The sequence below is a fragment of the Takifugu flavidus genome, chromosome 6, assembly GCF_003711565.1.
Source record: "Takifugu flavidus isolate HTHZ2018 chromosome 6, ASM371156v2, whole genome shotgun sequence".
Lineage (NCBI taxonomy): Eukaryota > Metazoa > Chordata > Actinopteri > Tetraodontiformes > Tetraodontidae > Takifugu > Takifugu flavidus.
Window position 1 is genome coordinate 3,694,955 of NC_079525.1, and position 16,061 is coordinate 3,711,015.

Genomic DNA, 16,061 nt, shown 5'->3' on the forward strand with positions numbered 1-16,061 from the left:
ATCCTCATTTCAACCGAGTGACAGAGGACTGCGGCTGTCTAATTACTGAATCTGACAATCAAAAGGATTTTTTAATGCCACGCTCGAGTCATTTTTATCTTCGTCAGAACTCAAAAACCAAAGCGGCACTTTGTCACTCTACCTCCTTCACCAAAGCAAATAAGCACGCTGTTGATAAATGAAGGAGACTACAAATAATGCATCCTCAGAAAAACAAAGCATGAAGTAAAGGCCACCTGAGTTAATGGTCTGTCTAATATATCAGTTGTTTGATGGTGGCTAAAACAGCAACAAGACGCATCATCACCGACCATCACGGCAATATGGAAGGAAAACAAGTTTCCCGTGCGCTTAATTTTGGCTTTATAGAGAATTATGTGCACCCTCGGATGTAGGGTTAGGGTTAGTCATGTCTGTTAAAGTCACCGCTCATGTATCATACCAGCAGCCCTGATAAAAATAGTGCTTGTGTCAAAACAGTTGCTTTCACAACATACTGTATGTATAGCGTCTGTACTTTGGGTTTTCTCCTTTTCTGTGCTAATCACTTAACTGAGGTACATCGCCATGGTAACATATGCTGCACTGCTAACCTGCTCTGCAGGAGTTTATGCTGAAGATCAGGATAAATGCCTTTTACAGGACTGACCGACCAGGAGGAAATGCATCCCATCTCCTGTAGAAGCCTCTAGTTATGGTGGGCGGTTCATGAGGTTCTCTGTAGGGGAAGGATTTCATTATAGCGTTATGCTACCCTGATTAAACATGTTGAATCAGCATTGGGCCCCGATGAAACGAGGGATCAATAGGACTGAATGTTCAGCTTTAGCGTATCAGCACAGAGTAATGGAAGTGTGCCAAAATGTAAATGACAAATTCAACAGGGTGCTCACTGAAGACCGTGTAAACAGGTTGGTGGGAACCAGGAACAGGTACTGTTCTTTACTGAGGTGCTCTGACGTGATGCTGCATTTAAGAGCCCTGAAAACAGAGAGACAACGAGAGGTCCATACGTTGAAATGTGCTAAGAAATGTTAACGTGGGCCGCACCTACAGAGCATTAATGATATGAGCCAAGTTGTTAAAAGGTTAAAAAAAAAGCCTTGCCGTGTTGACAACTGTTAACAAAGGGTTGTTGCCGAGCTCCGTACGGCCACTTCTGCACGATGTCAGCCATTGTGAACCTCATCGCCGCCATTCACATATATATATCAAATAAAAAATAAGTATATTTTCATGGTTTTAAATGCAAGATGTAATGTCCTCAGTTTCTCTCTTTTTTGGGTCATTTCAATTTTTCAGATAACTATAGCAAATGAATTTTTGAGGTTACATCCAGTGTTATTTGATAAAAAAAAATATTTCAAGTCATGAAAAATTGATGTCATTAACAGCAAAGTGTCAATTATTTACAAGGCTAAATCACATAATGTGCATGACCTGATCTGCTCATGTTCAATTAACGGGGTCACATCGGTTCCAAAAGCGCTAAATTTCTTAAAATAAGGACGTCAACTGATTTAAGGTTTTAATCAGATGAATCACAAAGTAGCTGTGGATTAACAGCAATTAATCAAATATCAAAAATGTGCCCGGCGAATTCGAATTTTCTCTATTCATAGTTGTGGCAATGAAAAACAAAGCTACACAGGCAAATTTGGTGTTGCTACAGAACTGATTGGCAAATGGCACAGCATTCATGAAGTGTAAATTTAGTCAGCACGTACATAAATTGCACAAAAAAGTAAATACATTGACCCAAAAAACTCATTCTTTGTCACCACATTAATTTAACCTTTCAACAACTGTCTAAAATTAAAACACCTCTGTGCACGCTGTGCTCTTTTAACCAGCCATCTTCACTTTAATTAACCAAAAACATGAATATTCATGCACATCGCTGAATGCAATAAATGTGTACATTGCTTTTTTATATCTACACACCTCCTGACATGCAAGCAGGATGCTGTAATGGTCCCCCCCCCCAGGCAAAGAAATAACATAACTTAACCAAGACGTGAATGTCGCACTTTCGTTCTCAAGCAGAGAGGGTATTCTTTAAACAAGCGGAGTTTGTACAGTTTTTCTGGCGCGGTGACACTCCTCACAAAGGTGACTGTGTCTCTGAGGAAAAGAAGTGAGAGAGTAGGAGGGTGCAAGGTGGGAGTGTGTGCAGCGTACATGGATTGTTTGGAGATCAACCTGCTGGCGAATAGGACACTTGGTTTTAAGGGTCCAATGTAAGATCCAGTGGGAGGTGTTGGTAGAGTGAGAGGTAATTCTATAAGCACACGTATGTATGGAATCTGGGTATAGAGAGTTTTAGGCAGCGCCTATTAGAGATGAGCTGAATGGATGGTCAGGGAGAATAAGAGGAGAGGAGGAAGAAAGAGGGAGAGAATCTCCAGGGCTGAGGGAGGTGGGGAAGATGCCTTTATTTATGGTGGTATTGCTTTGACAGCTGTTTGGCAGAGGCGCCCAAGGCAGTGTCTGCTTGAATTTTAGCCTGTCACTTAGGACAGGGACACTAATCAGCATTGGTCCCGGTTCCTACCCCAGGAAAGGGGGAGCACTTTCAGGCAATTATTGAGGAAAAAAAAAAAAAAAAAGGAAATAGACTGAGCAAGAGAGGCAGAAGAATTGCTATGGCACAGCAGGAAATGCTAACCGCTAACCTCATTTACATGCAGGTCCAGGGAGAATGGAGGGGGGAGCTTATTCCGTTTCCAATCTCCATGTTAAATGCTGGCCAGGGCAGCTGATGGGAATGAGAGGCATTGTTCACCCCATGCTGTTCGTTCCCACCCTGCTACAATACCTGTCTCGCTCGCTTTAAAGGTATAAAAACAGACATTATCTCAGTGATTTCAACCTCAATGCGGAATTTATACGTACTGTATGTGACACCAGATGAATGTGGCTGTTTTCATTGTGTGGAGTGTATACTGCAGCCCTCCGCTCTGTCATAACCAGGTTGTGACCCGAGGCTGCCGCATTCAAAGCCATCCTTCACCCACTGAGTCTGTTCCATGGCATAATGATTGCTATGACAACCATCACTTAAAGCCACGGGTAGGTGGAGGAGAGATGTCAGCTTCTCGTCTACTCCTCTGATGATCTCATTTCTGGCTGGCAGGTACAACAAGGTCAAAGCACCCAAACTGGCAAAGTGGTTGCCGGCTACATGCAAATGACAAAAACCCCGTTTCCAAACAATTACACTGGCCTGTCTGAACCCACCCAGGCTGAGGTACTGAGAACAAGGTGGGGGGATGAAACAAAAGAAATAAAAATCTGGGGAGCAAGGGAAAATGAGACATAGAGGGAGGGATGGCGGTCTTTGGCCGGCTATGAGCACAAAGTCTGGCTGTGCGTGCCAAATGAGGTTTTTAAACGGTTTTTCTGGGAGGATTTGTGCTAATCTAGAAAACCTTCTGGAGGAAGTGCAAATACATCTGCCGTTGACCACTCCCCTGTAGAGAACAGGGGATTAATGACACGGCAATCTGAACTAACATGGCCCGCACTCAAAACACTCATGGGCAGTGGGAGCATACGGGCAATCACGGGCTCAGACGTGCGATTGAGCCGTTTTTAGCACAGGCCGCGACCCAAATCTATTCATTGATGATCAAATTCAGATTTACCCAACCTTGTTTGTTTCTATTCATGGTTGTAATCCTAATCATTTTTCACTCGCAATGAAATAAGTAGAGATTACCTGCAATGTCGGCACTGACAACGGCTTTCTCTGAGGTGACATCATAAGAGAAACTTCTTCAGGCTTTTGTCCCACAGCCAAAGCCTTCCACTCTCCTTTTAGAAATGATATATCGTCTCTCCAGGGAGCTGTCATGGCCTTATGGTCATACTGTTCTATAGTTGTAATAGCCCCCTCCTTCCCTCTACTTCTAATCTCCAATAAAACAGATCCTACAAACAAAAAAACATGCAGACAAACAGCTGTCGAGCTGGCCAGTCAGAGACATTAGCCTGTGGCATGCTCTTTACTGTCTGAAGGTGCAATGTGAAAACTCTTCCACACCAAGAGGAGAAGTGCACTGGTTAGTGCACTAAAGGCTAACTAGAGCCAGGCTGTGCTTCTAAAGGAATATCTGTTTGCATGTGTGTGTGCAAGAGGCCTCCTGCCCTCCTCTACCCACACAGGAAGTGAGGTCATCTCATAGCACTGCAGTGTGCAGAGTGCATTCATTGAGGGTGACAAAGATCGTGTTGGCCAAAAGCCATTCTGAGTCCCCTGGCAAATACGGAGCTAAACAATGACATAGACCCAACTGCCACTTAAAAAAAAAAACAAAAAACATATCTTCATCCTCAATAAATTGTGCGTTGAATCATTGTTTGAAGGATAAGCGAGAAAGGAGAAAGCCAAATGGCTAACCCTAAAGCTAAAGTGCATCATGTGCCATGCTGGAAACTTTTTGCAATTCATGCTTGTTTAGGATTTAGCACGTCTTTGTCTTCACAGCCCAAAGGTAAATGCACGGCTAAGACCACTCATGTGTTTGTTACGTCCAAGCAATGTAATTTTTAGTGTCTTTTAGTGTCTGCCGCGAAATGAGAGTCCAACAATAAATCACATCCCTGTTTAGAGAGGACGTCTGGCACGACCGGCCGACTTCAGCTCCACAGACCACCACCTCCTCCTCCTCCTCCACTGCCGCCTCCTCTCCTCTCATGCTCTCCATCCCTCATGCCTGTTAAAGGCTTGTCCTGCAGGGCCTGGATACACTTGTGTGGTACAACAACAGAGAAACCGCCCAAAGCTCTTAACAGCTCTTCCTCTTCACTTCCTCCCTCCCTCCATCTCTGCTGCCACCTCCACCACCACCACCACCACCACCAGCTCCTCTCTCCCTCTCTGCTCTGTCTTTCCCAGCTGCACCGGCGAGCTGTTCCGTATGAACTGCTGCCAGCTGAAAGCCTGCTACTCCTGTGAGATTGCTATTACTCAGTGCAAGCAGGGCTGTGTGTAGCCAAAGGGCTGCTCTCCGAGCTGTAGATCTCCATGTTGTGACTTGTCAACACGGGAAAAATCGTTACTGAGGCTGAGGCACTTCCACTCGACACAGAGGGGGTCTGATTGAGACAGGCCAGACAGCCAGGTACTGTACTAAAAGGTATTACCACCAAGATTAGGATCAAGTCTGTTAGCTGATTTTGGGCTGAGAGAATTCTCCCACTTCTAAATTGAAAGATGAATCAAATATATTTCCACAACAAACTGCTTTTTAAGCTAACAACACTATTAACCCCACCATTAACCACCAGTTAACACGACCCACAAAAGTGGCCCAGAAGCATCACAAGAAGATACACAACTGAATTTGAGATAATTAAATACAGAATCAGCCCATCAATGATCTTTGTTACCGTTATGAACTAAAAAAAAGGTCAAATCCACTCTCAGTGAGGCTCAGACCAACCATCAATAGTCAGCACATGCACTCCTCTATTAATTCTGCATAACCTTTAGTTTGTTGAGTAAAATTAGGGGGGGAAAAACTGTTCAATCTACATGTTAAAAGCCCTGAATTCAACATTGAAATTTGAGGAGAAAAAAACAACTATTCCACTCGAGAAACTTCCCGAATCAAACAAATTTCCTTTGGTCACTTCCCTAATTTAAGAAGGCTCTGGGTTTCATCGACATCAGGGTTTTTCAGAGACCCTCAGTGTGTGACAGAACGGTGTGTGTGTGTGTGTGTGTGTGTGTCCTGTGATGGACTGGGGACCACAGCAGGGTGTATTCCTGCCTCCCTCCCAGTCATTGCTGGGAGAGACTCCAGCACCGTCATGACCGTGACCTGAAGCAAAGAGCAGTTAACAGAAAACAGAAGAATGGAGTTGATTTCCTTATGAGCAAAGACCCCACAGACTGCTGGAGAACAAGCATCAGCAGTCAGGAGGTGGTCAACCTTTTTTGATGACTTCTGAAGCTGCAAGGGGCGGCACATAAACAATCACGTGCACGTGCGACACACTCCATCCAGCATTTAAGGCTGCACCAGTGGCGTGTGGAAGGGATTAGTGACAGAGGTATCAGGACACACTCGCTGAAATTCATTTCTCTGTCCTCCATTGGGTCACGGTAGGATTGGAGTCCATCAGGTGGAGAGCAGGACGCAACGAGGCAGAAAAAGGGGGCATTAATCTAAACTTTGGAGGGGTTTGTTTGATTGAGAAAAGCAGTCGTTTCCCTCTCCCGGTGTTTTCTGTTTTTATTCCACACTCTTTCTGTAAAAGAAGCAAATGAGGGCTCCGTCAACCAGAGACGCTGCCTGAAAAAAAATGAAGCCTTGATCTTTTTTTTTAATCTCTCTGCAAGTACTTGGTTTTAAAATGGGCAACACCTGATATTATTGTACTACCAGAAGTACTCAAATCGACAGCAAATTTTCCTTTCTGAATAAAGTATTGATCTCTACTGTCTCTGGTGTTAGTGAGAAGATGGTTGAGGAAGAGAACCTTCCAAAAAGCTGATATTTGGCCAACTGTTAGCTTTTGTCAAGACTTTGACTGTCCATAATCAACAGATTGATCACCCAATGATGGAGTCTCTCAAATCTTTTGATATCTTTCATCTGAAAGTTCAAACCTGTTAATGAATATCCACTTATAAACGAATAAACCCAATTGCCCAGGTAGAGCGTGTGTGTGCGTGTGTGTGGGGGGGGGGGGAGTCTTGGCACAACCCACCCCCAAATGTGATGCTGCGAAATGGAAACCTCTCATTTTCTTTTCCCTTTATTTCCTCTTAAACCAATGTTTTTAAGCCCCGGCCCCACCAAGGTCATTATAATCATAGCCAGTGGAAGGGAGCCAGTGACCCACCATTACTGTAAGGTAGAGAGCCTCCCAGCCTCCCAGCTATTGGTTGATATTAAAAGAAACACAAACCTGGACAGAAATGTTTAAAATCTTGCTTTTTTCTATGTAAATGACCACAGAAGGAGATGACAAACATTCCTCCCAATAAACCCACGGCTGTATAATCCTATTAGGTGTCAGTATTTTACTGTCGTCCTGACTTAAAAGGCGATTGGAAATAGTTTGAGTGACCGCTTCCACTTCAGTCTTTTCGCAAAGCCAAATACATGAAATTTTAAATGGTAGCCTACACAAAATGCGACCTCCACAGAGTATAACCTAGGAGTGTCTAACAAGGTTGCCAAATTACACAAGCAACAATGGCAGGAGGTCAGGAAGAGTGGCAGTTTTCATTGTGACGCCAAAGGTCGTGTTTACTTGTCAAAGTGAAGGAGCCATACTGTACAGTGACCTCTATTACAGGCTTACGTACCCACAGAGACACACAGATCTAAACACATGCCAATTGTTCACTTTTGCATGCGTGTGTGTCGAGCATGCACGCTTAAAGAATAGTTTCCTTTCACAACCGGCGCCGCGGAAGGTAGGAGAGCGCACGCAAAACATACATTTGGGCTCGAGCTTAAATAAAGCACCTCAAGCTTGTGAAGCCGCCGTATTAGCCTGGCCTTCTCCGCCACCGATGAAGAGATTTGGGGCTTTTTATTCTGCGGGTTGGCTGGCACACCACTAGGGTGTTGTTGCCTGAATAATGAAAACACACAGACTGACAGCGGATGGCACGGGGGTGACACTTCAATTCTGGAGTGGGAAGATCCAAAACAAAGCACAAAAAAGCTCCTGACAAATTCATACTTTTCTGTGACAGTTTGTTGACTGAAAAGGGAAACAACTCCTGAATCAGAGAAGGAAAAAAAGACTCTCCTGTAACACAACAGCGTTTCCATACTGTGCCTACGCGGGATTACAAGAAGTCGGACGCGTGTTGGTCGGGTAGCTTAGCTGATCACGATTATAAGCATGCAAAGCATCACAACAAAAGGTTGTTTACAGTAAATTGGGCCATATGGAGCATTCGTTTGCCACAATAGTGCTTTTTTTTTTTAAAAGAAAACTTTAAAAGACAAACTACATGGTGTTATTTGCATTTGATGATAATGAAATTAAATCTGCAAACAGTGTTATGAATATATTTCATTTCACCTGCAACCTCCACTTGTTTTCCATCAACGCAGCGCTTTAAAAATCTATCCGGCATTATTTGGTGGAATATTTCTCTTGTCTGAAAAGCTGATAAGCCATAAAATCAAATCACAGGTCATAAAATCGATTGCAACTGGTTATGTTTTTTGACTACTTATTGGGCAAAAAGAGCACACATAACCTAATAATATGCACATGTCCCTGCTAATAAGGTGACTGGCATTTCAAAGCCATACACAATGAGTCATTCCAACCAGCCAAGACGCTCCCACACCGCATACTCTTAATCTCATCACGGACGAGCGCGCAAACACAGGAGCGCGTCCTTAAAAATCAGAAAAAGCAGGCAAAACAGCCGCCTAATTTCTTTTATGGTTCCTTTGTCTGCACGATTTTAGACCTCACAAAAAGTAGATGCTTGTGTCTCGTGCACCTAAAATCAGCGCCTGCTATGCAACAAAATGGGTAAAAGCCTAAAGGCTCTCACCTTCAGCTATCAATCAGAACCCTGGTTCAGTGCGCAGTCCAGCATGTGCGTGACACGCTCTTTGTACAACATGCACTATCTCTCACACGCTCACTCAGACAAACAACTGCAATTTCCCCAAGTTCAACCATAGGTCAAATAACTGAGCAGTTCAATTGTGCAGACCGCTGGTAAAACTATAGCATCATGTTTAAGGAATCACTGATCTACACAACTGACTCTAACCTGATCCACTGGTGAACGTTAAAAAAAAGACAACTTTGGGTCGTGGCTGGTTGCACACAACAGCTGGAACAGTCTGACATTTAATAAATGATGAAGACAATGTCATGAGCCTTTCGGGTGTGCACAGTGTTTGCATTCCAATGCCTAAATGGGGCCGTCTGCTTACGCAGTGAGCTTCAAGTGCAAAAGATGTCACCCTCGGACGACTCTAATGATGGTTGTCACCGCTTCGCTGCCATCTGAGCCATCCTCTAGTGGCCGGGGGGCGCCACTGCAGCCTTTTTCATTATTTGGCCCGATAAAGGCACAATACCAACATCCAAGATACCGTGGGTCATATGTGCAAAAGTAAACCGGGCCCCCGCTTCCATCACACCCACGGGGGGCACGACGGGCTTCTGTCTCCGTGTCGCCTCCGTTTCAGCCACCGTGGCGGAGCACAACGGTCGTTTCCCTCTTCCGACCACGTTTATTGATCGTAGTCTGTCTGCAATGAATGGCTGCAAAGCGAAGGGGGGGAAAACCCTGAACTTCAGGTGACCGACCATGGCTCTGACATCGCCTTCATGCAGACTGGGAGGGGTAGAAAAGGATGTTGGTTTTTTGGGGGGTTTTGGTTGTTGTTTTTTTTAAACACAGAATGGTTTTAGGTGGGGGGGATTAAACCTTTTCTCACTTTCTGAAGTCGAGGCTTGCAGGGCGCCAAAGCTATTCAGTTCCGCAAATCGGAAGCCAAACTATGAGGCTAAAGTTGGACGTTTATTGCGGAGGAAATGAAGTTTACCGAGCGTTGCTTGGATAGCGCGATTGCTAACTAGGAACGCCGGAGTGTGGGGGTAGCCAGACCCTGGCTCGTCTGATCCGACTGACCCTTCATTTTATTGCGACCAGACTCTCAGTTCCTCCCCTTTTCTACCCGAAAAACCACCTAGCAGCGGCGAGCACAGTACCGAAAAACGCTCCGCCGTCCGTCCGTGACACACAACCGACACATATGCCGACTGACCGCAACCTTTAGCGGCAACGGACCTCTATCGATTCTACTCTTAATAAAGCCACGTATCATTTATCCACTCAATGCCTGGCTAACGTTACCCATCGCCTACAACATGGCTGCCTCGCTCGGACCTAAAAAGGGAGAAATAACCTACGCCGAGTCTTTTGTCTCTTTCACCTCTTTAACCCTAAACTACTGCGCAAAACACACGGGGAGCCGTTAAAATCGAGCAAATCGAGCGAAGGACTTACGTGAAGGCAGGCGCTTGGGTTGCTCCTGCTTCCTCCTTGGCATTTTCCCCCGTTTTTAATCACATTCTCGTCCTTGTTTGGGGATAAGAAGAAAAAAGGTTTTTCCCATTGAGACCGGAGGCGCCAGTGATGGCAGGGACTCGGTCGTGCACCTGGCTTTGCTCGGTTTTTAAAGTGTATTGTCGGGGAAAGGGAACACAGGCGGAGGAGGCGCCGCTGTTGTTGTTGCCGCGTCTTGACTATGGCTGCTCTCGGTGCAAGTGTGTCTCCGAGCCCCTAACTAACACTAATGCAGGGATCAAAGGGCAGCAACAGCAGAGCAGGCGCGCGCGCACACACGCACGCACACACACACGCTCGCTCGCTCGCTCTCACACACACATTCACACGCTCTCTCTCTCACACACGCGCGCGCGCGCGCGAGCTCTCACGCGCACACTGCCGACACGCGCTCGCATCCGAGGAGCTCGCCCCCGAGAGCAGCGTACGGACAAGGTGCCCCCAAAGCTTTCAGGGTGTATTACTGAAAAGAAAATGTGCGCGGAGGTGGAGGAAGGGGGCTGGTGGTGGAGGGGGGGGCAAGGGAGGTTTAATTTAGCAGAGAGACCGCGCTGATGGACTCGGATTACGATTAGGGAATCTGTTTAATTTCCTCCGAAAGCAATAAAAAGTGAAAGACGGCGAACATTTGTGAGGAGGGCTCGGCCGCGAGACGCCCATGATTCCGGAGCAGACGCACCTCGAGACGCTCACCTGGCATGGAGTGGTCACGTGTTTGTGGTCACAAAATGACGCCAATTTCCGAATTAAATTGACTCTGCCTGCTAGCTGGTGACGATTTGGACGTTTTTATTACATGTCCTGCGTTGCAAAAAGATTGATTTGTTATCAGTATTATGACAATAACCCAATAAGTAATTAAAAACTCATAAAATTGACAGGTTTCGCTGCAGAGTCAAATGTATTTTGGGATCACCGGCCATCAAATGTCCCCCATACATGTGAACATGTTTCATTTCAAACAAAAACTGTCTATTAAAAGAATAGCCGAAACAAGGGGGTCTGGTGCGCGGGAGCCTTTCAGCCAGGTTGGGGGGGATAACAGGTGTCAGTGTCAGGAAAAGGTCCAGCAATTACCTAACTTAATACAGTCATCTCCCCATCAAAGTTGAGCTGGCCGGAGCTGAATCCTCCCCCCTCTCAGCTGGGTGTTGGGGCTCTTTCACAGCGCAGGCTGTCCCCCCACTCCCCGCTGTTGGACTCCTCCAGGCTGCGTTCTGTTGGCCTGCCGCGTTCTTTCACACCTCAGCCGTGTGTGAGGAGAGCTGTGTCTTCATCCTTCCATCCCTCCTTCCTCCAGTTCTCCTCCTGCCATGCATTCCCACCCACCCACCCCCCCCCCGGTGGAGGCGCAGGAGGCTCGTTACCGTGGCAATTAGTGAAAAGCCCAAATTAGCCCTCTTGGCTGTCCACAGGTGACAAAGACACTTTGCATTTCTGCTAATTAGGAAACAGAACAACATGATTAAATGTGGCCTATCAGGAGGAGAGTGGACAAACATGGTCCACAAATAGATGATAGTTATATATTGTTGTATCTGCTGCATGAAATGATTAAGACATCCCATTATGTTTTCCAATTGTGGAGAGCACAGTGTTGTGTCGCAATGCTGAATATGATAGATTACAGTGTATTTTTTTAATAAGCTTACCGGGTTTGGCAGCCGTTTCTCAAGTGGACAGACTGCGTCCACGTCCATCTGCAGGTGAATGGCCAAAGAGCTGATACAGGGAAAAAATCTTTCTGGTTCCTGCATTTTTCTCACATTGTGGGTATTTTTGCAGACAGCACAAAATCTGCATATGGCAGGACCTCTAGACGATTTCTCAAACTACCTCGGGGGTAAAAACCTCTTCAAGCTTTCAGATTCTATACAGTATACAAAGTTTTGTGTGCAATTTTAAGCTCAAACTCCTAACGTTTTAACTTTTTAGATGCCATTCACTCAAGTTTTGCGGTTTCTATAATTAGCGTCTGTCCGAATTATTGATGCAAACACTTTCACTCGGCAGACAAAGTCGTGCAAAATCCAAAAGGAATTCATCGTTTGGTTCCAATCTCGTCGCGTAAGCGGTTTAATTCTGAAGGAAATACGTGTTTTTGAGCTGTTAGTGTTTGTCCTGACGGTGTTTTTGTTCCCAGTTGAGCGTATCACCGCGGGGAGGTCACAGCCTGTTCTCTGACCCCAACAATGCCAGGCAGCTGAGGTAATGCTGGCAACAGCAGCAGCCTACAGATAGTAGCCATGGCAACCGTGACATGACCTCACTCAGGGTTGAACCTAAAGGTCACCTTATCGTCACTCCAGGGACGAGCGTCACAGCAGTTCTGTTACCAGTGACGCTCTCAAATTTCCCAGCTGGAACACACAATGTAAACATGCGCTGCCGCGTTAGGCCCTGAAGGCATCATTTACAGGATTTTTTAAGAATTAAAATGCATAATTATTTTAGCCAGTATTACTTAAAACAAACAGTAACCAATAACACTGCCTCTGCTATTGATGAGAGCCTTAAAGGCCAAGATTTCTCACTGTGGATTTAAACATTGTTTTCTTAAAAATAAATTAAATCAAGGGAAGATTTAGACTTATTTTGCAATACAGTCTATTGCAGGTTTTCTGGTGATTACACTTATTGTCAGTGGGCATTATTGCTAATAATTAAAACGGTTCCCTGCAGCGCTGCAACAGCTAAACGACTTTCAGGTGTTTCTTGAAGCAGAATGGAGAGAAATCAGCTCAAACTTGTATCTCCTGGAGGCAAATCCAACTTCTCCCAGTCCCTCCCTCTCATGTAGCCTCAGAGGCCACGTGGGCAAGGCTGTTGGGGCTAACGCTAGGCTTGGCCAGTCAGATGTTGCCCTGAGGTAAACAGAAACATCTGTCCCCTGCCCAGCCGTGACTGCCGCTGAGTGATAAATCCTAGCGTGGCTGGTGCCAGTGCTGTCCGGCATGCCACCTGTCCCCATCCTACACGGTAACGCTAACCCAACCCCTGCGCGTCTGCGGTCTTCACCCTGTTTGCACTCGTCCTCCTTCATCCTGACAGTGTGACAGAAGCAGGTGGTTCACTCCCTTTTTGCCCTCTGGCCTTCTATGCTCTTGCCCTCCGATGGCACGTTTATGAAGAGAGCAGGAAGGGTTGTCACCTAGTAAATACCGCTGGAAAGTTCAGGGTATGATAGTTATTCAGGGGTGTGCTGGAATTCCAAAGTCTGCTCTATTAATTGCAGAAAGCAAAGAGCACTAAAACACCAAATAAATGGTGTTTTTTTTGTTATTTATTTACAGAGGATGCCACCCATTAGCGAACGAGCCTGTCGGCACATGCTACATTTCCCTGCTGCTATTTCTCCCTCTCTGCCCTGCTTCACTGCCGCGCTACCACATTTCCCCTCTCTGTTCTATACTTTTACTAGCGCAACAGAGGCAGGTGGCCAACTTCCTGCCCTTTAACCTTCAACAGTTTCCCTGCAGTAGGAGGACGCACACACGAGAGGAGGAGCCTAGGTTGCCCTGGGTGAACTGGGCCAGAGGTCTTGCAAAAAGGCACTGGTGGGAAGTGAAAGTCTTTTGAATGAGTTATTTTAGCAGTGCCAAGGCGGACGGGCTGAATGATCGGGCCGGTTTTGCCAGCTCCTTCACATCTTCACATGAAAAACAGGGGATAAAAACAGAGTCTTCTCTCAGTGCTAAAAGGAATCAGCGAGCTGAGCAGTGACACACCTCTCGCAAGAGCGGTTGTAACAGTGTGTTCTTTCATCATTTCAGGCATCCAGTATATTTATTACAGAAAGTCACAAAACATTAGAACAGGAGTGCTGTCAGCCGCCTGCTTCTAAATCATTTTTTTCCCTTAATACCGGAGGCCGAGCGTGGCGAAAATAATTACAAAAAGTGTTAGCTCTTCATCTATCCACCCCTCTGACCTTGGCTGCTTGACTATCATTTCTCTTTACAGTATCTCTGAATTTATTTTACAAAAGGCCAGTGATAACAAATGCAGGAGCAGTTTAACATTATGTGTTCAGCCAGATTACTACATCAGTTTCGCGTATATCTGTGCACGATTTGCACGTTTGTTTTTGCACTGCTGCACGCGTGAGTGTGCGTCGGTAGATCCCATCACCTCTCATTGTAATGGGGTGTCCTGATGACTGTGTCGTCCTTCTGGCCTGCAGCTTGATTTTTATTGCCACGGTCTAATAGGATAATGGCCTGTCAGAGTTTGGATTAGCTTCCAAATCACAAAATTAGCATCTATAAACAAAAATGAGGAACGCGTGCGTGCACATAAATGGCAGAGATGTCGGTGTATCCAAGAGGGTGGGCTGCTTGGCTGTATTAATATCATATGCTGTGCATCCTAGCAAACGTCTACCTTCTGTTTGTTACCAAAATATTTTAATCTTTCAATGAGCAATGATGCTTTTTAATTGATGATGATACATAAGTGACCCACTGTAAAATAAGGTACAGCTCTGACAAGTTGCTATGGGGAATACACTCCCGGCAAAGGTTTCTTTTTTATGATTGGCTTGCCCCTGATTTTTTCTCTCTCTCTTTCTCTTTCTCTGTCTCACACACACACATGCACACAGGTATACTGTAACCAGTAAAGAGGTCTGGCATGCTTTTGTAGGAACATGTTTTGTCAGCAGGGAGCAGGGAACTCTATGCAGAGGAGTCTGCCCTTGCACTGCAGAGTCCTTTGTCTCCCTCCATCCCCAAGCTCCGCCTCTCCCTCCGCCAGCGCTCCAATGGGAGAGCCTTCAGGTGCTGACCTTATCGGGTGGAGGTCAGAGCCAGGTCAGGGATCTGTTGCTAGGCTACCATCAGATAAGTGGCTGGGGTAAGCAGCAGTGGGTAGCTCTGTCGTTCAGGGCTTGTCATGTAATCTTGTTCATTTGCAGACTATTGTCTGGACGTCAGAAAGGCTATCTGGCGCACGCTGTTGCAATGAAACACATTAAAATATTAAAACCGGCCATGCTGAGCATTGGCAAGCGCCTCTTGGCACATGCATTTTTTTACAGCCATGCCAACTGTCAAGCAGTAACATGAGCCCCTTCAATGCGCTCACATGTTTGGCTGTGTTGAAATTTCACTTGGAATAGGAGGGCGGGCTCCATTTGTTGTTTTGTCGCCCTCATCCTTCAACATTTTTTCAAGCCTTGTTGCGGGCAGTTTTGTGTGGAAAGCCACATTAAAATGATTCTTTGTTTAAGAAATTACCAGAGGCGGTGGTTAGCAGAAGATGGATGGTAAACATAAACCTAATTCCAGGTTAAAACCGTTGTGTACGCACTGTCAGCAAACACCCTGCTATAAAATGTAATATGTTTGAGTTAAATGGATGGATGGCTCTGTGGCAGCAGCACTGTGCGCTACATCATCCTACAACCCAAAGGTTTTCAAGTTGGGTTCATCAGCTGTGCTCACTTACCCTTCATCCATCGACAATATTGCAACTTTTCTACATATACTACCTCGAGCACAAGCGTGACTCATTCATCGTGCAGGTTGGGAAGACATCTTTGTTTGCTAACCCCTAACCTTTAGTCCTCAAGTGCTATAGCGGCTAGCATGAAAACAGAGGAGCTGCAAAGGGAGGAAGAGAAGACAGGAGGAGAGAGAGTTGTTGCGTCTTCACACAAACATGGTCTGTTCTCCCACTCTGCCATTCCACCACCTGGACCGAGCTATGTGGGAGACTGCGCCACACAGTGACGAACAACACCAAACAAGACCATTCCTGTTCACGCCGTTGCTCTTATGGAGTGAGATTGGCAGACGCGGCGTGTGTCATATCGCGGGTTCCTCCACGGTGACACCTGCCTTTCGTCAATGTCACCCACTTAGCCGCACAGGTTAACCACCGGGGCAGTGGGGAGGGCGGCCTTGGGAGGCCGCTGGAGGGACGGGAAGAGATGTGGATAAGGCACGTGGCGATTTATCCATGCCAGTCCCAGTACGGTAACTCC

The 16,061-nt window shown here is 46.0% G+C and overlaps 1 protein-coding gene across 1 annotated transcript in view; it reads right to left on the reverse strand.

Annotated features, from left to right (window-relative positions):
- The window catches only part of znf827 (zinc finger protein 827), a 51,063-nt gene extending 40,548 nt beyond the window's left edge, over positions 1–10,515 (reverse strand). The window contains 1 exon segment of the mRNA XM_057034501.1: positions 10,016–10,515. Within this exon segment, the coding sequence (XP_056890481.1) occupies positions 10,016–10,058 (43 nt within the window). The 5' untranslated portion in view covers positions 10,059–10,515.
- Between the last annotated feature and the right edge of the window lie 5,546 nt (positions 10,516–16,061).